We start from the raw sequence: 21,825 nt of genomic DNA, 5'->3' as shown, positions 1-21,825 counted from the left end.
ACAGGATTCCCACACTCTCACATCCCTAGTGGCGGGTGAGGAGAAGAGAGAAGAAAGTTTAACTGGTAAACCTCACCCAAGACTTACTGGTTATGGGTAAACAGTGGCAGCTGGAGCACCCCCCATCCAGTGTGGGCAGTGGGGCAGTTCCAGCCCCACAGGAGGCGCTCCAGCCCAGCCAGAGCAGCCCTGGTCTGTGGTATGGGTGCTGCTCCAGCCCAGCCTGGCTGGAACACCCTTCCCACCACCCTGTTCAATTGGCTAAACATAATGTTTAACTGGTTAACAAATGAAACAGGATTTTATATCCTTACCCATCACCCCACTCTAAAACAGATGGAACAATAATGAAGTTGAGTCCTTGAGAGAAACCCATGGTAAGAATGAGGATGGGCTGTAGGCTCTCTGGAGGAGGAAATCTGTCTGTATATATCTGGACAGCACTTGTCTGTAGCATGTCTTGGTTGCTACTGTGTTATAAGAGAAGATAAGAAGAATATGGTCTCCAAGGCCTTGCCCACCTCTGAGTCTGACAGTATTCAGGTAGTTTGCTGAAAATTCCATTTGCTGCCATACAACAGAACTGGAAGGTGGATTCCGAGCTGCTTGCATGCTGGCCTTGAGTCAATGCCAGGTCTTTCATGTGACTGTTGTGTTGAGGGATTTTGCCTCATGACCACACAATACGTCTCTGGCTAGTCTTAGCTCACAGGACATTTATTGTTGTGGCAAGAAGAATGGAGTAGCCTTAACTAATGAAGAGTCACAGGGGGATTGTGCAAAGCTTTGGATAGCTATCAACCCATAACTTGGAGACCGAGTCCCCAGTAAGCAGTTGCTGGTTGTTGAATATCAATTCTGTATCTACAATATACACACAAAGGCCTAATTCCTGCCTGGAGGTGTTCACACACTAAGGGTTATTCATTTGCTGGCTGAGGGATGACAAGATGGGGACCCCAGGAAAGAATTAACTAAGAAAACAAATGAGCTCAGATGGGCCTGTTGTGTAAATGATGTGCCAGATCGTTCAGGAAATGTCTTTTATAAGGAAAGTGGAGCCTTCCAAGCTCTGCACAACCTAAGTGGCCCAGAGCCTATTCCAGCCAGTCTGCTTTCCTGGAAATGTGAATCTCTGCAAGGGGTTGCTTGAAGCTCAGCTAATTTTGGTTATGAAATTGCTTTTTAGGAAGGTTAAGTAAGAGACAGCAGCAAACTCTAAAGGAAGAAAAGGATTTAATAGGATACGTTTTTAGAAGAATGTTGTCTTCTTTCAAGCTCCCACCTCCCACACTCTGACCAGCAACCCAATACTTGCATTTTGGGAACTTTTTATCTGCAAATGCTAATTGTTCCTCACAATGTCCCTGGGAGTTAGGTAGATGAATACGGTTATTCCCCATTTACAGACAATATTAAGTGGCTGCCCCAGATTGCACAAGGCACTTGGGAGCTGGCAACAAAGCATAGTTTCTAGGTCGTACTTTTGTGATCAGACCACAGGTCACTTCTGTCTCAGGCATTAAGAGCCAGCCTAGTAACTAAGAGGCAAGGATCACATCAGTGTTTTGCTGCCTTGAAGAGTTCTTCAGTGAAGAGATCATGGGTGAGGCCTTGAAGATATCTCCTCTCCACCCCAGTTCCAATTCTGAGCTTTTAACGCCAGTTGCTGAGTTTGGTTGGTTGCCAGGAATCCCGCTAACTTAATTAGGTAGAAGATGGCCATTCCCTGCTATCCTGTTTGTTTGCTCTCACCCTCCATCTCTACAAAGCAAGTAGATGCCCTGCTAAGCAGTCTAGATTCATGAGAAAAAGTCCTATCATTGCTTTTCCATGCATCTGGCAGTGGTAAAGGCAGTATACCGGAGCATTGACAATGACTTCCTTTCTAGCTGGGAAGTGCTTGGTTCCCCCCTCTGCTCCAGGCCCTGTCCCCACCTTGACCCCATTTCACCCCTTTCCCCAAGCACTTGCCCCGTCACGCCTCTTTGCTGGCTTCTCCCCCACTCCTTTCATTCCATCCTGGAGTTTCCTGACTGCCATGAGTCAGCTGTTTGTGGTGCTCTGGAAGTGCTGGGAGGGCAGGAGAGGAGTTGGTCAGTGGAGCCACCATCAGGAGAGTAGTGCAGGGAGAAGAGAAAAGGCGGGAGCATCGCTGCTGGTGGGTACTCAACACCCATTAATTTTTCCACGTTGGTGCCCCAGCCATGTGTGTGGGAGCACCCACGGAGTTGGTGTCTGTGTACCCGAGTGAATCTCTCCTTACTAGGAGTGGAACTAGGACCAGACTTCTCCTTCTGGGAACCAACAGTGCTCGGGTTTTAAAGTGAATTGGAGCCTGTGCTAGAGGAAATCTGGATGTGATTTGAAAGGTGTGGAGAAGCGAATTCTTTCTGCATCGGAGGGAGTCCTTTAGAGTAAAACGAGAGTCAGATTTTTTCCGCTCTCAAAATATCTGCCTTCTTTAATGGCTCTGATCAGCTTTGTGATGCATTTATGGTTCTCTGCTTCTCCCACTTGCTCAGGATCAAGTAACAACTTCAGCTCAGTGGGAACCACAATCTTGTGGCTGACTGGAATGCCTCTGCAACTTTCTTTTCCCTCCACTACTTCTTCCCCAATATGGCTCTGACTGGACTTGAGAATTCCGGTGGGGCGGAACAGAATGCACCCTTTGCCTGCTCTTTTATAGAGGTTAACTTCTGTCTTGTGGGATGCCACCTTGCCCCCAGGGTGTCTCCTGCACACCTTGGGTAATTGCCTGTCAGCCCTTCTCCCACCCTTTCCCCTGATATTTTCCGGTTCTTGAGCTGGGCAGATGAGATCTGCAGAGGTAGCATGCTTGCCATAGAAGTCACTTTACAATCCCCCACTCTAGACCTGCTACAGCATAACCTGCATCAGTCAACCAAATAAGAGTGAGGGGGCTTTGTTTTTTAAAGGCAGAATGAGTATCTGGTCTCTCTGGATAGTAACAGAGAGGTAGCCGTGTTAGTCTGATCTTGCTAAAACAAAAGGAAAAACTATGTAGCACTTTAAACTACTAACAAGGTGCACTGCTGCCTCTGATACAGTGGCTGCTGGCCCCACCCCGGCATCTATAGACTAGTCGACTAACCGATAAAAATTAATGAAGTTACTCGACTATTCAGTTAACTGATATTTAACATCCCGGCTGTGTCTACACTGGCAGGAATTTCTGGAACTGCTTAAAACGGAATACTATTCCGTTTTCAGTTTTTCTGGAAAAGGAGCGTCTACGTTGGCAGGCTGCTTTTCCGGAAAAGCCCTTTTTCCGGAAAAGCGTCTGTGGCCAATGTAGACGCACTTTTCTGGAAAAGAGCCCCGATCGCCATTTTCGCGATTGGGGCTTTTTTCCAGAAAAGACTACTGGGCTGTCTACACTGGCCCTTTTCCGGAACAGTGTTCCGGAATAAGGACTTATGCCCGAGCGGGAGCAGAATAGTTTTTCCGGAATAGCGGCTGATTTTGTACAGTAGAGCGTCATTGCTTTTCCGGAAATTCAAGGGCCAGTGTAGACAGCTCGCAGCTTATTCCGGAAAAGCGGCTGATTTTCCAGAATAAGTGGCCCAGTGTAGACACAGCCCCCTAGTGTAGACAGGGCTTAGACCCTACATGGTGGTGAAAGATGCACCCCATTTTTGTGTCCGCTTCTTGCCTAGTCAGGCCTGTGCATGCTGAGAATGCCCCATTGCCCAGCAGTCAGTTGGAAGTGCAGGGAGGCGGCTGTCTACGTATGCCTTCTGTTGTTATCCGACAATCATTTTGTCCTGCAGGCTTGTGTGTGTGTGTGTGTGTGTGTGTCTGCGCTTGGGCATTAGGCCAGGCAGCTAATGTTAAATAATGAGTCAGCAACTCCATCAGTTAGCAGCATTTGAAAACTGTTGCATAATTTTGAACAGCAGAGCTGGTTGTCTGCTGCCCTGCCTCCAGCACTGAGGAGTGGCTGTGAGTTTTCTCAGAAGATTGTTAGCTGGGGAGGCAGGGAAGAGAGGGGAGCAGTGTACTGTTCAGAGCATGTCCTCAAAGGCAGATTTTGATCCCTCTGGGTAAGTCACATTGGCAGAGCTGTACGAATCTCCATCATGCCCAAAAGTGAGCCCAGGTAACCCATTTAGACCCATACCCCATAGGCACTGGCTTCCCTTCTAGCTCAACTTCTCCCTCCTACCCAGGCCCCACCCCCACTTCTCACTTTCTCAGCCCCCCACTTTGCCCCCTTTCACTCTCTCCCCTGAATGTGCCTAGTCCCGGCTCTTCTCCCTCCCTCCTGGAGCTTCCTGTGCATGTGAAACAGCTGTTTGTGACGGGCAGGAGGCACTTGCAGGAAGGGGAAGGAGTTGACCTGTGGTGTGCCCAGCAGGTGTTTTGGGAGGGAGGGCACTAGAAAGCTGGCTGCTGGTGGCGCTGGGCATCCTCTGATTTTTCTCCGTGGCACCTATGCTGCACACAACCTACATGTGCCGTCTCTCTTGCCACTTTCCTGCCTGTTCCCACTGCCCACACCCAGGGTTTTGCTGATGTTCCTCACTCCTGCTTGCCAGCATCACCTCTGAGAGCCCAGGTATGGGCAGCTTAAAGGGGCAGGAAGGCCCTCTGATCTGCTCTCCAGTGCCACCTACTAGCTGAAGAGTCCATGCGTATTTGTGTGAGTTAAGGAGATTTGGAGGGCTGTGGTGGTGACACAGCCTCCATGGTGGCGACACATCAGCCCTGATTCTCAGTGCAGCCCAGGACCCAGAATTCCTGATCTGTATCTGCCAGGGCCCAGGCCTAAGTGCGTGCAGGACCACTGGGAATTGAGGTGTGAGGTCTGGGACACTTGCTTCTGGGTGAGAAGGCAGGTGGGGCGCCATTCAGCTGAAAGAAGCACTGGGAGTGTAGGAAAAGCTCTCTGGAGAGGAAAGGGGCATTGCCTGTTGAAAGGACTTTGGGAGCTGTGTCTGATTGAAGGTGTGTCTGGTTGCTGAAAGGGAGGTCTCAAGACTGCAGCTGTTTTCAGGTAGAATTCAGAGCGGTGTCCTTTTGTAATTTTACAGGCTACCCACATCTCTGTGGGGCAAACAGCTGTCAAGTGTCTCTTCTGTTGTCAGTAGCTCATTGCAGTTAAGGGAAGGAAATGGAAGGGAGATTCAGAGCTATTTAGATTGTATCAAATAGCCCCGGGGGAAGGGAGAAAGCATGAAATAGCTGCCTGGCCAGAGCGGTGATTCCAGTCCAAGGGAGTCTGTGAAAATCAAAAGCTTTTGTCTCTCCCTAACAGAAGTTGGTCAAACCAAAGATATTACCTCTCCCACGTTGCATCTCTGAGACTGACCACAGTCTGCCCTGACTCTGCTGCTGAGCTGAAGAGATTGGCTATTTCGTGCTGACTTAGGAGCCCTGACGGATGTGGCCAAATAATAGCCTCTGTGGTGGGGTTTGTGCATAGAACAGCCACCCCCTCATCCTCAGGCCCCTTTTAAGAACTTGCAGTTTGCCCAACTATTGTCACTGAATATCCTTAGCCCTGAGGTGTACAGCACAGTACCATACAGGAGAGAAAGACAGACCCAAGGAGTGAGTGAGTGAGTGAGTGTGTGTGTGTGTGTGTGTGTGTGTGTGTGTGTGTGTGTGTGTGTGTGTGTGTGTGTGTGTGTTGACTCTTTAAAAAAAAAAGTAGACTCTACAGAAAATCATCAGAAGCTTTTTCTGCTCCTTTTCTTTTGAATTCATCTTTTCTTCAGGTAGCTAAAAGCTTCATTTGTTTTGGCAGAAACCCCTTTAATCTCTGAGTAGTCCGGATAATTTTTGGCAGCAGTTGGTGCTGGAATGGCAGATCTTGGCAGCTGGGTGCTGTATAATGCATGAAAGTTACAATACTTAGCCTTGATTTAAAAAGGCATGGGGAGGCTGAGAACAGTAGGAAGAAGATTTGCATAGACTGCCCTTCAAACACCTTTTGAGTCCATCCTAAATGCTGATTTCCCTATTTCTCTGACTTCTCTTTTCTATCATGCTGATGGGTGTGGACAGAGGTGTGTGATGAATTTTTATTGCAACCTTCCCTGGGTTATTTATGCATCTTGCTTGGAGATGTCTGGAAAGCTCTGTAAAGGAGCAAAGTATTTATTGTGTTGTTTGGTGGTTATTGTTGGAAAAAATTGGGATTAGCCTGGAGAACTTGGTGCCCCCTCCATTCAGGCCCCATCTTTAAGTACATAAGAGGCTGTTATAAGAGGAGGAACATAAATTATTCTCCTTAATCGTGGAGGACAGAACAAGAACTAGTGGGCTTAAATTGCAGCAAAAGAAATGTAGGTTAGACGTTAGGAAAAGTTAAGTGCAGTTAAACATGGGAACAAATTGCTTAGGGAGGTTATGGAATCTTCATGATGGAAATTAGATAGGTTAGACAAACTCCTGTTACAGATGGTCTAAATAATTCTTTGTCCTGCCTCAGTGCACAGGAGAGGACCAAGAAAAGTCCCTTCCAGTCCTATATTTCTCTGACTCTAGAGGCATCTTTACACAAAGAACTTGAGATTAGTTGGTAATTAAAGAGAGTGTTGCCCAAAGGTTCTTATAGACAAGAGAGTTAGGGGTTTTCCCCTAGATTTTGTTGTTTGGGTGATTAGGAGTCTGGCTTCTGAACTTTTCCCTCGAGGAGTGTCTTTGCTTTCATCTGGCGTGCTGGTGCTTCGCATTGGAGAGGGTGCTCCTTGCTTTCTCTCCAATGTTCCTGCCTATCATCATGCTGCAGAGCCACTTTGTTGTCAACTTTGAAATTGTTTGTACTGGAGAGACAGGAGTACATCCCTTCTCTTTTCCCCTCCTTCACTGGTGTCCAGTAGTGGAAACTGTTACTTTCTGTTACTCTCCTCACTATTGCCTTACTGATCAGAGCTAGTAAACGTTCGCCAAAGGCTGACCCGCTAATCATGCCCTTTTCTGCAATGTACCTTTGTGTCCACAGTTTTTGATTCTACTCATTGCTCTTCTGGCCCTGTTCCAAGAAGCCAGTGTATTCATCAAAGCTAATTTCCCTTTTGCCTTGGCCTTTCTCCCTGTTTCTCTCCAGCTTCATTTCCTTTAGGGCACAGGGTTTTCAGACGCTCATCTCACACTCCTGTACCTATTGCAGCCCTGCTGCGCCCCCGGGCACAAAGGAATTTGGTGCAAGAGGTGAAGAAATAACCATCCAGAAGATTGGTAGGATAGGGAAGTGAGACATGTTCAGGGCTCTTAAAGAACCCTGAGGAACCAGAAGATCTCAAGGTAGAGATTGGATGGAACCTGATGTGAAGTATTCTGATTGCTTAAACAGTGGTCAGTTCTGGTGCCAGTCTTGTTCAACATCTTTGTTAATGACCTGGATGAGGGGATGGATTGTGCCCTCAGCAAGTTCACAGATGACACTAAGCTAGGGGGAGAGGTAGATAAGTTAGAGGGTAGGAATAGGGTCCAGAGTGACCTAGACAAATTGGAGGATTGGGCCAAAAGAAATCTAATGAGGTTCAACAGGGTCAAGTGCAGGGTTCTGCACTTGGGACGGAAGAATCCCAAGTACTGTTACAGGCTAGGGACCAACTGTATAGGCAGCAGTTTGGCAGAAAAAAACCTAGGGATTACAATGAATGAGAAGCTGGATATGAGTCAACAGTGTGCCCTTGTAGCCAAGAAGGCTAACGGCATATTGGGGTGCATTAGGAAGAGTTTTGCCAGCAGATCTAGAAAAGTGATTATTCCCCTTTATTCAGCATTGGTGAGGCCACACCTGGAGTACTGCATCTAATTCTGGAGGCCCCGTTACAGAAAGGATGTGGACGCATTGGAGAAAGTCTGTTGGAGAGTGTGACCAGGTCGGGGCAGCCCCTGCCTGGGGACCTGGGCCTGCCCTGTCCTGGATGTCTCTTATGTCCCTTATTTCCCCACCACCTCACCCGTAGTCCTCTCTTAAAATGGCTTCTCGGGCCTGTAGATTGGTGGCCCGAGGGCCGTTTCCTCTTCTGGCTTGCTCAATACTCCCTCCTTTGAGGGTATGGGGAGAGAAGGGGGCCCAGGCCCACCCTCACTCACGGGCCCGAGCCCAAAGCCCTAAGGACACAGACCTGAAATAGTGCCGTCCGGTCCGGCTGGCGGGGTCTCTGCCGCAACTCGCCAGCCCACGGACTCCGAATCACCCTGCCCTGTGCTACTTCCTCTCCCCTGTCGGGAAGTTTACTTTCTTCCCTTCCAGGGCCTGGTTGCTCGCTGCAGGCCTCGCACTGGGGTCCCCTGTTGCCTCACTGGAACCCTGCAGGCCTCACTCCCCCCCAGATGGGCCCCCTCCCTGCTAGCAGTGGGCAGCTTTTAAACCCCGCACCTCTGCGGCGCCTGGCGTGACGCCACCCCAACATCAGGGGCGTGGCTCCGCCCACCCCATTGCGCCCAAGCCACATCATGGCCGTGGTGCCCGCAGCTGCAAGGCGCTCCGCGGCCCATAAACACTCAGCGCAATGCCGGTGTCCCGTCCCCCGCGCCACAAACTGCGCGCTCACAGTGGGAGGTCCAGTCACACAGGGCAACAAAAATGATTAGGTGGCTGGAGCACATGACTTACGAGGAGAGGCTGGGGGTATGTCTACACTACAATGTTAGTTCGAACTAACGGACGTTAGTTCGAACTAACATTCATAGGCGCTACACTAGCGCTCCGCTAGTTCGAATTTAAATCGAATTAGCGGAGCGCTTAGTTCGAACTAGGAAAACCTCATTTTACGAGGATTAAGCCTAGTTCGAACTTATTAGTTCGAATTAAGGGGTGTGTAGCCCCTTAATTCGAACTAGTGGGAGGCTAGTCCTCCCCAGGTTTCCCTGGTGGCCACTCTGGCCAACACCAGGGAAACTCTATGCCCCCCTCCCGGCCCCGGACCCCTTAAAGGGGCACGCACTGGCTACGGTGCCCGTGCCAGGTGCAAGCCTGCCAGCACCCAGCCAGCAAACCCTGCACCTGGCACGGCACAGAGCCACCCACCCGATGTCCCCCAGCCCAGCCCCTCTTCCCGGGACCAGGCTGGCGGCTCCCGGGAGCTTGCCCGGGACCGCAAGAGGCGGGCACCTTCCTGGGCTAGTGCAGACATCGTGGACCTCATCCACGATCTCCGCACTAGGCACAGGAAAGTGGCCGTCTAGGGCAGGAGAGCTGCCAGCCTGGCCACCCAGGAGCAGGTGTGCATGAAAATCAAGGGGGTCCACTGAGACCCCCGACCCTGAGCCCTGAGCTTACAATGGCCGTCCTGGGTCAGACCAAAGGTCCATCTATCCCAGTAGCCTGTCTGCCGACAGCGGCCAACCCTAGGGACCCTGGAGGGGATGGACCGAAGACAGTGACCAAGCCATTTGTCTCGTGCCATCCCTCTCCAGCCTTCCACAAACTTTGGGCAGGGACACCACTCCTACCCCCTGGCTAAGACTACTCCATGGACCCAACCTCCATGACTTGATCTCACTTCCCTTTAAACTCTGTTCTAGTTGTAGCCTTCACAGCCTCCTGCAGCAAGGAGTTCCACCGGTTGACTCTTTGCTTTGTGAAGAACAACTTTCTCTTACTAGTTTGAAGCTTGCTACCCATTCCTTTCCTTTGGTGTCCTCTAGTCCTTCTTTATGGGAACTCATGAAGAACTTTTCTGTATGCACCCTCTCCACCCAACCCCTGCTTTTAGAGACCTCTATCCTGTCCCCGCTCCATCTCCTCTTTTCTAAGCTGAACAGTCCCAGTCTCTGTAGCCTCTCTTCATCTGGGACCTGTTCCCAACCCCTGATCATGTTAGTTGCCCTCCCCTCTCCCACCCTTTCTCTTTCCCTCTCCCACCTCCTTTTCCCAGTCTCCCCCAGTTTTGTTCAATAAAGACAGAGTCAATGTTGGAAGAAACGTTATCTTTATTTTGTACATCAGGAAGGGGGGCTAGGGAAGGGTAAGTGGAAGGAGGTGAGGGAGGAATGGGGTATGAGCCCCCGAAGGGGAGGACTGGGCTGGCTCTGCGGGCTTCTGGGGGTGGAAGCTCTCCTGCAGCCCCCCAATTGTCCCCTCTCCCCAGATGGCAGCCTGCGGCAAGTGCAGCCGGTCTGATGGCCGAGTTCTGTGATGTGCCCAGTGTGGGCACTCCGGGCACTCCAAGCCAGGACTGGTTTTCAAGCGGGGCACCCCTGAGAACTGTCTGTCCGGGGTGGGGGTCGGGTCCCTTTAAGCGCAGCCCTCGGCTAGCCTGAGACAGCATCTCCACGCTCTAAGTCCTCCTCTGATGCCCTGCCGGCACTGCTTCCGGCCATCCTTAAGCCCTGTTCAGGGTCCACTCAATGTGGACTTGCTAGTTCGAATTAGCAAAACGCTAATTCGAACTAGTTTTTAGTTCTAGACGCGTTAGTTCGAATTAGCCTAGTTCGAATTAACTAATTCGAACTAAGTTAGTTCGAACTAACTCTGTAGTGTAGACATACCCTGAGGGATTTAGGCTTATTGAGTCTACAGTAGAGAAGAGTGAGGGGGAATTTGATAGCAACCTTTAACTACCTGAGGTAGAGATGTAAAATTTCGATGAGGTCGCTTCCACCTTTGAAGTATAGCAGCAGCCCCAGGATTGTTGCTACACTTCAAAGGCAAAAGTGCTGCAGAGAACACAGGGCAAGCGGGGGACTCAAGCAGTCCCCCACTGGTCCCATGCTCCCTACAGCATTTCAAAGTGGCAGTGCCGCATGGAGTCCAGGATCAGCTGGGGACTCGGAGTCTGACCCCAGGCTCCACACGGTGCTGCCGCTTTAAAGTTCCCCCTTTTCTTCTCTCTGCCCCTCCCCTCTCCCCCCGCTGCCTCTTTCTGATAGAGGCAGCAAGGGGGGGAAGCAACTAGTTGACTAGCCTGTCAACTATCCAATAAGCATTGCTTATTGGATAGTCAACTAGTCATTCATATCTCTAACCTGAAGGGAGTGTCCAAAGAGGATGGAGAGAGGCTTTTCTCAGTGGTGACAGATGACAGAATGAGAAGCAATGGTCTCAAGTTACAGTGAGTGAGGTCTGTGTTAGATATTAGGAAAAACTATTTCACTAGGAGGGTCGGGAAGCACTGGAACGGGTTATCCAGAGAGGTGGGGGAATCTTCATCCCTAGAGGTTTTTAAGTCCCAGCGGGTATGTCTACACTACCTCCCTAGTTCGAACTAGGAGGGGTAATGTAGTCATACGGAGTTGCAAATGAAGCCCGGGATTTGAATTTCCCGGGCTTCATTTGCATAAAGCCGGCCGGCGCCATTTTTAAATGCCGGCTAGTTCAGACCCCGTGCTGTGCGGCTACACGCAGCACAGACTAGCTAGTTCGGATTAGGCTTCCTAATCCAAACTAGCTGTACGCCTCGTTCCACGCCTGTTCCACGAGGCGTACAGCTAGTTCGGATTAGGAAGCCTAATCTGAACTAGCTAGTCCGTGCCGCGTGTAGCCGTGCGGCACGGGGTCTGAACTAGCCGGCATTTAAAAATGGTGCCGGCCAGCTTTATGCAAATGAAGCCCGGGAAATTCAAATCCCGGGCTTCATTTGCAACTCCGTATGACTACATTACCCCCCCTAGTTTGAACTAGGGGGGTAGTGTAGACATACCCAGCTTGACAAAGCCCTAGCTGGGATGATTTAGTTGGGGTTGGCCCTGCTTTGGGCTGGGGGTTAGATTTGATGACCTCCTGAGGTCTCTTCCAGCACTATGATTCTATGGATTTCTCTAGCCTCAGAGGACCTTAAACTACTTAATTAAGTTTCACAGGTTAACACTGTTGCAATGGGGATAAATTATATGCATCGGTGGCCCAGTGCAAAATCCTAAACCCATGTCTTCAAGTTCCCATCCCACTGTTTCAGCCATAAGCCCATCATTACTGTTGAGGCCAGTGGTGTAGCGAGCAAGCGAGTGTGTGTGTGTGTGTGTGTGTGTGTGTGTGTGTGTGTGTGTGTGTTTCTCACTCAGCAAGTCAGAGTTTTATAGCTGTTTTTGGCAGTATGGAGAGATTCTGTGTTTGATGGTTGGTTGTTTGGTTGGGTTTTCTTGCTTTTTTTTGCTAACTAGGCATTTTGATGTAAATCAACTTTTTATTAAAAATCAATTTTTTGTTTGGGAATCAGCATCAGAACTGGGAGAAAAGCAAATATGAGGAGGGAAGGGAATTTGCTGGAGGTTTATGTATTAAATCACTGGAATAATTTTTAAATCTCCATTTATTTGTTTGTTACACATTTAAAATGTTCCTTCCAGAGGTTTGTTTTAGACATTTATCGTGTATCCATCAGCAATTATATCTCAGCACACTGATGAAATTCTGATTTCTAATGACTAACAACAAAAATTTTTTGACCCATTAATCTTTGTGAAATCGTCATTAAAATAAGGATCCAGAGAGAAAATCTACTTAGCCATTTTTTTACCTTGATGGCTGATGTGAAAGAACAACTATATTGACTTGCCTACTGGTGAAAAGAAAACAGTAGTTACTCATGGCAAGGAAATTAACTAGAGGCTGGTAATTCCTGCCCCTCCCTTCTCTTGTGAGTTAGTAATAAAAGAACCAAAGAAGCCTTTTAGCAATGTCTTGGCCCTTGTGATGGAGAAGTGCAGGTTGGAGCCTCCCTTTTGCAGCTGAGACCTGTGCAAACCTCTACACCACGGTTTCATTTTTCTGGTCTTGTTCTGGATGCTCATGTGAAAATGTTTATGTATGATGGGGATGCGCTGTTACTCCATGGAGGGTGTAATGGGAGCCCCATGGAGGAGAGAATATTTCAGCTTGTTCAAGGGTGATCCCTCTGGTCAGTGAAGGAGTAGCACTGGTAACCATCCAGTTAATCTCTGCTGCTGTAGGGGTGGTCTTGTGATTGGGGAACAAAAAGAATGGGTAACTCCAAGGTGTTTGTGGAGGTGATGGAGGGAAATGAATGGAGGTTGGTATTCTAGTGTTGGGGCTAACGCTAACTCTTCTGTGGCTTGAGAATAGATTTAAGTGGCAGCTTATATCACAGGTGTTCATGATGCCGGTCTAAATTCAATCCCATTGATTGGGGGATGGAGGTGGGGTGGGTGTTTGACCCCGACCTAAGACGAATCAGCAGAGCTGGGGGAGGGAGGGAGCCAGCAGTGCAAGTCCCTTGCTTTTCTCAAGCACTAAAACTTATCCTAATTCAGGGTAGAGTTGGCTTGTGCTTGATGATTATCTCACCATCAAACCTGAAAGCTCCAATTCCCTTGAAGCCTGGAAGTTATGAGATGTGTTATTGGTCCCAGCTATTGGGGAAGAGCCACACTGGTTTAAATTACAGTATGAAAGCTAACAGCTGGGATTTAAAGGAGCTTGATAGGGCAGTGTTGAGCTGTGACACTTTGAATTGGGATTTGTGTCTGTTCTAGCTCAGTGTGGGGGCAGGTTTCTCCCTCCTATCTATGCTCATATCTCTTTCATGATCTGTCTGCTATTGGCCTCTGTCTCCTTAAACACTGGAAAAGTTGTGCTCAGCAGCAGCAGCTTGAAGCTTTTAGGACTCATTAGGCTTCAAAGAAAAAGGGCTTGAGCCACAAGTTAGAGGGGAGGAAATGGAGTAGCTGAGGGATTCCTTTGAAGGAGAATAAAATAAACCTCAGACAGGAAAGAAAGCCCAATAGGATCTGAGTGTGATCTGCTATCACAAAATTAGGTTTACAGGATCTTTCGAAAAAGGGTTTACTTTTCGACAGATCCGCTTCTAGACTGCCATTTTTTTTTTCAAAAAAGTTCTGTTTTGGAAAAAAAAAAATGGCAACCATGTTTATGCTAATGAAGCACAGGATATTTAAATCCCTGCTTCATTAGCAATTTCGACTTGCCTAATCTACATCTCTCTGTCGACAGAGAGGTGTAGTCGAGACACAGCTCCTCAGCCCAAGGCTTTGTCTGCACTACACATTCTGACCTTCAGTTGTGAGCTAGGGTAAATGCAAGCGTTAGAAACCTGGGACAAACATTTCATCTATGCCTGCCTTTACAAAGGGATTAACTGCAGTGTGCTCTAATGAAGACCGACACTGTTACAGTTCTCAGAGGTGTGAAAAGTCCACATAGGTTGGCTGATTTATCGCCAAGTGTCGTCGCAGCTAGGTCAATGGAAGAATACTTCTGTCAGTCTAGCTAGTGTTGTTCAGGAAGAGGTGTCCATACACCGATGGGGCAGCCCCCTTCTGTCAGTGGAGACTGTATCTACATTATGGGGTTATGTTGGCACAGTTGTGAAAGCCTAGTTACACCAATATCGTCTCCGTACTGTAGATACAGCCTGACTGTTGAACGAAGGGTTTATTTCCACTACTGTGCTGATTCCATCATAGCTCCTTACCGCACAAGCAGCAGACCTTGACGGGATTTTTGTCATTGTAGGGACACCACTTCCCTGAACAATGTTAGCTACTTCAGCATAAGCGCTCATCCGTCTGCCTAGCTGCAGCTACACAGGGGTTTTTGTTGACATAACTGTGGTAGTCAGGAGGTTTTTCTTCCCACACCTCTGCCTGATCTAGTGATGCCAATATAACTTTATTGTAGGCCAAGTCAAAAATTGCTTTTCCCACTTCCCACAAAATAAAATCCACCCCTACTCCCTCCACTCCTCTCCCCTTCTCTTTGCTATCACACACCCTCTTCTGGGGTCCGAAGCCAGTTAGGCTATGTCTACACTGCCCCTCTCTTGCGGAAAAACATATGCAAATGAGGCTAAGCATGGAATATTGCCACGCCTCATTTGCATAATTAATGAGGCTCCGTTTTTGTGCAAGAGGCTTTTGCACAAGAGCTGTTCTTCCGCATTATTTTCTGGAAGAATGGCTCTTGCGCAAGAGGGGGGTTTGCGCAAAAAGGAGTTGTGTGGACTCTTGTGCAAAAATGGAGCGTCATTAATTATGCAAATGAGGCACAGCAATATTCCATGCTTAGCCTCAATTCCATATGTTTTTCCGCAAGAGTGGGGCAGTGTAGACATAGCCATAGTGGCAGGAGTTGGTTACTGACAGCTCAAGCAAACTAATAGCTGTCTGTCCTTGCTCCTTCCTGCTCTCCCCTGTCACCTCCTTCTCACCATGCAGTTCCTGGGCTCTTGTGTGCTTGCAAGGCTCCATGTGCCCCTTAAGTTCACAGGAGACCCCAGGTCATATGCATCCTTTCTAGTTTTTCACTAGGGATTTGAGGGAGTAGTCGACTGAGCCTAGACTTATCGAGTAGTCAAGCCGACTACTTGCATTCCCCCACCCCTGCCCCTTGCTGCCTCTGTATCAGAGGCAGCAAGAGGGATGGGAAAAGCAGGAGCCGGTGCCGTGTCCGCAGTGCCGCCTTCCCCCCCCCCCCCCCCTTGCTGCTGCCTCTTTTGGAGGGGGTTGCTGCTGCAAAGTATCCCCTGTCTGTGGGAGATCCCAACTCTATGCTGGGACCCCTTGTGGTCAGGGGTGCTGTTGGCTGGTAGGCAGCCCGGCTCCTGGAGGGTCCAGGACCCAACCCTGCTGCAGCTCTGCAATTTAAAATGCAGTAGGAGCCGGGCAGTTATCTCTCCCCTCCTCCAGCTCCTACTGTGTTTTAAATTCAAGCGCTGTAGCGGGGTTTGGTCCTGGACATGGCACGAGCCAGCTACCTATCGACTGAGCAGTCAATAATTCTATGAACTACTTGATTAGTTAAATACCCACTTCTTAATATCCCTACTTTTCACTCTTCTAATGTTAACACTTTCTGATATTTTACACTTGGGTTGGGATTTTCAAAGGAGCCCAACTCCCACTGAAGTATTGGGTGCCTGATTCCCTTAAGTTTCTTTGCAAATCCAAGCAACAAGTCCTGTTATCTGCGGCTGGAGGAGGCAACAAACTAGAAATCCAAAGCAAACTACTCCTCTCCAGCTGGAGAGTTTGGTGAGAGTGACTCATGATCAGCAAAAACTCCTGCTTGACCTCCAGCCATGGCATTGTGTTCCCAAACATGCAGTAGGAGATCATTGTGGGTGTCTGTGGTTTATAAATATTGAGTATGCATTTGCCAATTGCATAATAGCAAATTGCTGATTCTGGTGCCTCGGATTAAACACGTACCTGATTTGCCCCTGTGATTTTAGGAATTGTGTGGAAATTGAGCCTTCGGTCTTTCATCTTCTGTCATCATTCAGGGAGGTGGAGCAGGCTGCATATACATTCTGGGGTTACGCCAGCATAACTGTGGTGTCCTAGCTATGCCCACAATAATTTTAAATGTGCATCTCTCCAAAAGTGTTCTTGGTTGTTGGGGAGGTAGATTCTTCTTTGTAGACAAGACCAGTCTTTGCTTACATTGTGAATAGATCGTGCTCAATTGATTTGAGGGAAGTGATGATGTCTGATGGAACAGCCTGGATGACTTGCCTTGCTCTTATTCCTCTTTTTCCCTGCAGGGAAGATCCTTTTCCGCAGAAGCCACATCCGGGATGTTGCTGTCAAGCGTCTGATCCCTATTGATGAATACTGCAAGGTAAAGGAAGTTTTCAAGCTCAGACTGAGGATTTCTAGCCTGTGTTACTAGAGATGTACCCCCCTGGAGAAAAGATAGGCCAAACACAAGATGGGTGTTAATTGCTTTACTTAATGTCGTCCTCCTCCGCGCTCAGGTACTAGGGGATTGTGCATAGAATAGAAACCTGACTGGGTGAGAATTGCAGGGGATCATGCAAGTCAAGACTCAGGTGCATTGACCAAAGCCCCGCAGGAGGCGCCCTGTGAATGGAATTGCAAGCGGTGCTGAAGGTCAAGACCAAGACACATCAAACACGTCTGGAGGCCCAGCACTGGACTAACATGCTGCTGCAGATCAAACCTGCAGATGTGCATTAGCTGGGTTGCTTCAGAGGCACAGGCAGGATTGGAACAGCAGAGATGAAGTGCAGGAAGGCTTTTGGCATACTGTCAAATCTGGGGAGGTCAGAGGGAAGCTTATACGGCAACTAGCTGGCTCTTGCCAGTGTGATCAGTCTCCTGTTTCTGGGACACTAAAATGTGCCAGCTACGCAGACACACGCACGCACATAAATTTAATCTTATGGAGGAAAAAAGTCCCTAAGTGATAAGAGGCTGCAGCTGTCTGTTTGGAACGATGCTGTTAATGGCATAAAATATAATGAATCCATTTGACTTAATAACTGGAACATAATGGCTGATGTTATATGACCCACTTAGACAACAGCTTTCTCCTATTCCAGTTAATGCATTACCAAGTAATAAAGTGTGCACACTGTGCCTGGCCTTTCAGCTCCTGCTACTTAACTGTGAAGCTGCCAGTGGGGTGAGGAGCTAGCCCCCCCCCCCAAAAAAATGTGCATGGCAGAGTCAGCACATGCTAATACCATGAGCACAGGTTGCTTTGCATCTCAGCCCCAAACCCTACTGTCCCTGGCCTTTGTTATTTTGGGTTGACTTCACACGCACCATCACAGTGGGCGTATAAAACACATAGCACAAAAAAAATCCCTGAGTTTGCTGTGGTTAGGGTGGTGTTTAGCAAGGACTAAGCATTACAGGAATACAGTGTAACTAGATTCTCTTCCCCCCCCCCCCCCCAACACTAGATAAATATCTTGTCCTTTGTTTTCTCTCTCCAGGGAGAGAAGTGAGGAGGTGTCTTTCCCTGAGAGAGTCTGCAAATCCTCTTTACTTGGCTGCAAATAAGGCCAGTGAAATCCTGGACTGAAAACATGGAAGGGCATCAGCCCACCAAACCAGAAGAAAATAGTCCCCTCTTTATAAAGCCATAGTTCAGCTGTACCCAGAATACTCTCTCACTAATTGAAAGAGGTTGACAAATTGGAGGGGGTCAAAGAAGAGCAGCAAAAATGTTCAGCTAGCTGGCTGAGATTGACTGACTCCTAGTGTCTGATTTAAAGGAGCTAAATAGAGTGTATTTTCATCCCATTTCTCCCACATTTCCCCCCTGTGCACCCTTTCCTCCAGATTAGTTATTAATAGATGTGTGAGAAAGTATTGGCCTAATATCTGGTAAAAGAGTTGTGACTGTGAGCCAGAGGAGCAGTAGCTCAGAGAGCTCAAAATGAGACTAGACAGAGCTCCAGAAAAATGCCTTGCAGACTGCACTCCTGCATCAGCTCCTGGAAAATGGCTTATGTGGCTGAATTAGGTCATTCCCATCTGTCTTCTATAATGAATCTTTCCCTGCCATGATCCTTGCCCCAGCTGCTGTGCATTAAGCCAGACACAATTGGATGGGCTTCTCTTTGGAGCCTGTTCTTCAAATTGCTGTTAAGAATGAGTTGTGAGGCTGAATTCCTCACCTTGACAGTGCTCTCAGCCCTTCCTTGCCTGGTGGAGGGCAGTGAATCCACTCAGTCTCCTCCATGGCACAGCCATGCACCAACCACAAGGCGTTTCCATCCTCCTAGGACAAGCTGTGGGTTTTCTGCCATGTGTAGTTCTTCAGGGCAGCGGCCAGTCAGGATTTACTGCCGAGGTGTCCTCACAGGTCTCTGGCTTTGTTGATAATAAACAGAAGGCTGCTTGTGTGCGTGCTCGTCAATGTGGGCCATGTAGACTTGTGCACTTAGTCTCCACAGCAGACCGATAGAGAGCCCCCCAAAACCACAAACCAGATAAAGATCGAAGGTGCCAGGCCAGGTTTATTGTAGAGCGAAGTACAATAATAGTTGTCAGTAGACTCTACTGAACCATTACACATGTACTTTTCACGATGGAATGACTCAATCGGTGGTAGGTCCCACTGCCCCCTAGATCATTCAAAGGTTGTCCCCCTAAGACACCACCTTATATACAGGTATGTTGGGGGGGGGGTGAAGCCTGGTCCTAGAGCAGACATGCCCCTGTTGGGGGAAAAGACGCCCCTCCGACCTAGTCCCAACGTTCAATGCCCCTTGCTCAGGGGAAATACGGCTCTCTGGCCTAGTCCCAAAAGCTCTCAGCCCTCTCCAAGGGCAGAGACAGCCTTCTGGCCTACTTCCGGGGTAAGCCCCTCTCTAAGTCCTGGAAGCTGATTTGTGGTGGGGTGGGAGGTAGGGGGACACGGGCCCTCCCACTCCACCAGGTCCCAACCCAGGACCGTGGTGACAGTCAACATTTTCACTGCCTGGTCGGCGGGGATGCTGCCAGAACATGCCGACTTCCCAGAGGCCAATCCTACGCCCTGGGCTCCTTCCTACCTCTTCCCCCGCTGTGCAGGATCCTGTTGCTGAGGCTGCGGCTGGGGCTATTCCTGAGATGTCTGGGACTATGGGCGTGGCTCCTGGGCGGCTGCGGCGGCGGGCGCAGCTCCTGGGGCAGCAGTGGCAGCAGGCGCGGCTCCTGGGGCAGCAGCAGCAGCAGGCATGGCTTGTGGGGTGGCTGGGGCAGCCCAGGAGCTCCTCTCTGAGCTATTGCTCCTCTGGCTCTCTCTCCCGACTGCTTGCCTGCCTGGGCTTTTATCTCCACCCTAACTCTTGAGCATGCACAGAACGGTCGCGGGGGTGCGGCCCCTTAGGCCAGCTGGGCCAGGGGAACTCCTTGAGCGTCAGTGTGGGACAGCACCGCCACATTACAAAGTACAACAAGTCATACCTCACTGCTGATGTCAGGTTACCACTCTGATATTACTTAGATACTACCCATCACCCTGTACCTCGTGGTTTGATTAGATCATCTATCCATCATTCTGTCATTTTAGACCCTTTCTTGAACCTGAGTCTGTATCTGTGAGGAGTGGGTACCAAGGTCTTTTTTAAGGAGCTAGTGATATCATGTGCTTTCCACTTATGACCAGTACCAGTGATTGTTCTGCAGTCAGTACCTAGCACCAATTAGTGTTTTGCACTCTCAGCCCTGTTCATGCCAAGTTCTGTGAGCTGGGGCCTGCCTCTTGCTCACAGCTTAGCTTTGCTTTATGTTAGCCATGTTTTGCCCATTGTTAACTAGGCCTGTGCTATATGGGCTTATGTTTTAGGCCCTCATGGGTATGTCTACACTACCCCGCTAGTTCGAATTAGCAGGGTAATGTAGGCATACCGCACTTGCAAATGAAGCCCGGGATTTGAATTTCCCGGGCTTCATTTGCATAAGCGGGGAGCCGCCATTTTTAAATCCCCGCTGCTTCGAACCCCGTGCAGCGCGGCTACACGGGGCTCGAACTAGGTAGTTCGGACTAGGGTGCCTATTCCAAACTACCGGTACACCTCGTTTCACGAGGAGTAACGGTAGTTCGGAATAGGAACCTAGTCCGAACTACCTAGTTCGAGCCCCGTGTAGCCGCGCTGCACGGGGTTCGAACCAGCGGGGTTTTAAAAATGGCGGCTCCCCGCTTATGCAAATGAAGCCCGGGAAATTCAAATCCCGGGCTTCATTTGCAAGTGCGGTATGCCTACATTACCCTCCTAGTTCGAACTAGCGGGGTAGTGTAGACATACCCCATCTTACTACACCATCATTTCAAAGGTCTGAGGGTGGATCCTTCTGTGGGCTGGTGGTGGTCACCAGGGTTGGAGCGATTCTGCGCAGAGTACAAGGAATGGGAATGGAGTCTCATGAACAGCACCTAAGTGGAAATGTTGCCAGCAGGAAACCTGAGTTGTCACCTGCACCCACAGTCTCCGTAGTGGACAGTTGTTTCTATAGCCTGTTTCTTATGATGGATGACATGCTCTTTCCATTCCTTGTCGGGCCTTTAACAACCCTGCTGCTTGATGGCTGTGTCTGCTCCAGCTGTCTTGGTGATCAGGGTTTGGATGATGGTAGGCCTGTTTTCAGAAAGGCTATGGGGTCGCAGCAGATTGGGCAATAAAGACTCAGGTCTGCCTTTGGAGGTCTGCCTTTGGGAGCAACCTGTGGTGCTGCACACAGGACTGTGTTCCTGGCATAGCGGCAAGCTGAGATTCTGATGGTTTTGTTCCTATTCCTGTCTCAGAACCTGTGGTATAACGGGTGTGGCTGAGGGAGGGTTGAGGCTATGAAACTCAGGATTGTCTATCAGTCGTACATCACAGTTGGCCCCAGCCTTTCTGCATGTCACTTTCATGCCCCTTACTCCCAAACAGTGTGCACCGAAGGCCCATGTGTCCCCTTTGCTTAGATATGTATTACAGAGCCCTAACTGAGCCTGAAGGCTCAACTGGGCTGAGACAGTAAAAGAAGCAATGGCTCTGGCCGAAAAGAAAGTGCACCAGCTTCTCTGCTTTCTGCTGGACCGTTGCGTTATTGTTCAATCTCATTCTCTTTCATCTGGTGAGTCCCACTTCTAAAGTCTGTCTTGCCGCTGACGGATTCCTGGGAGGGAGGCAGGGGGATGGAGGAGGGTAAGCCCTTTAACTCCAGCCTCCATGATTGCTGTCTGATAATATTATTAACAATAAAATAAATCCCCAAACTGACTGGTACATCCTTTGCTAATGCTGGGGTGGAAGCGCTTTCTCCAAGAGCCCTAGAGCTTTGTTGCTGAGCTCTCCAGCTCTTGCTCAGGATGTTTGTGGGCTCCTCTTCTCACTCAGACAACCTCCTTTTCAGTAGCAGTTGCTCAGCAACAAGGTTCTGAGAGACAAAGGACTCCACCGATCTCTAAAGCACTGGTGGGCCTAGAATCCAGGGCCCTGAACCTAACCAGAAGCATCTAAGCTGGGCCCTATTGCTTTGAAAGGCATGAACTGCTTGTGGCCTATGGCTTTTGGAACGCACATCAATGATGAGATTTGGGAGTCTCAGCCAGGTCTTAGCTAGAAGGATGGCTATGTTGATGGGGAGGCAGGAACTCTAAAGATACCCTGGATGATGGAGGTAAATGGTTAA

The 21,825-nt window shown here is 49.2% G+C and overlaps 1 protein-coding gene across 4 annotated transcripts in view; it reads left to right on the top strand.

The window, feature by feature from the left end:
• The window catches only part of SH3PXD2B (SH3 and PX domains 2B), a 132,446-nt gene that overhangs the window by 67,610 nt on the left and 43,011 nt on the right, over window positions 1-21,825 (top strand). For all 4 annotated transcript variants that reach the window (XM_089769520.1, XM_089769521.1, XM_075900256.2 and 1 more), the window contains exon 4: window positions 16,452-16,528. In XM_089769520.1, the coding sequence (XP_089625646.1) occupies window positions 16,452-16,528 (77 nt within the window). The remainder of the gene's footprint in view (window positions 1-16,451; window positions 16,529-21,825) is intronic.

Source organism: Pelodiscus sinensis, chromosome 16, assembly GCF_052426305.1.
Source record: "Pelodiscus sinensis isolate ZL-2025 chromosome 16, ASM5242630v1, whole genome shotgun sequence".
Lineage (NCBI taxonomy): Eukaryota > Metazoa > Chordata > Testudines > Trionychidae > Pelodiscus > Pelodiscus sinensis.
This window is presented reverse-complemented; position numbering and strand designations above follow the sequence as displayed.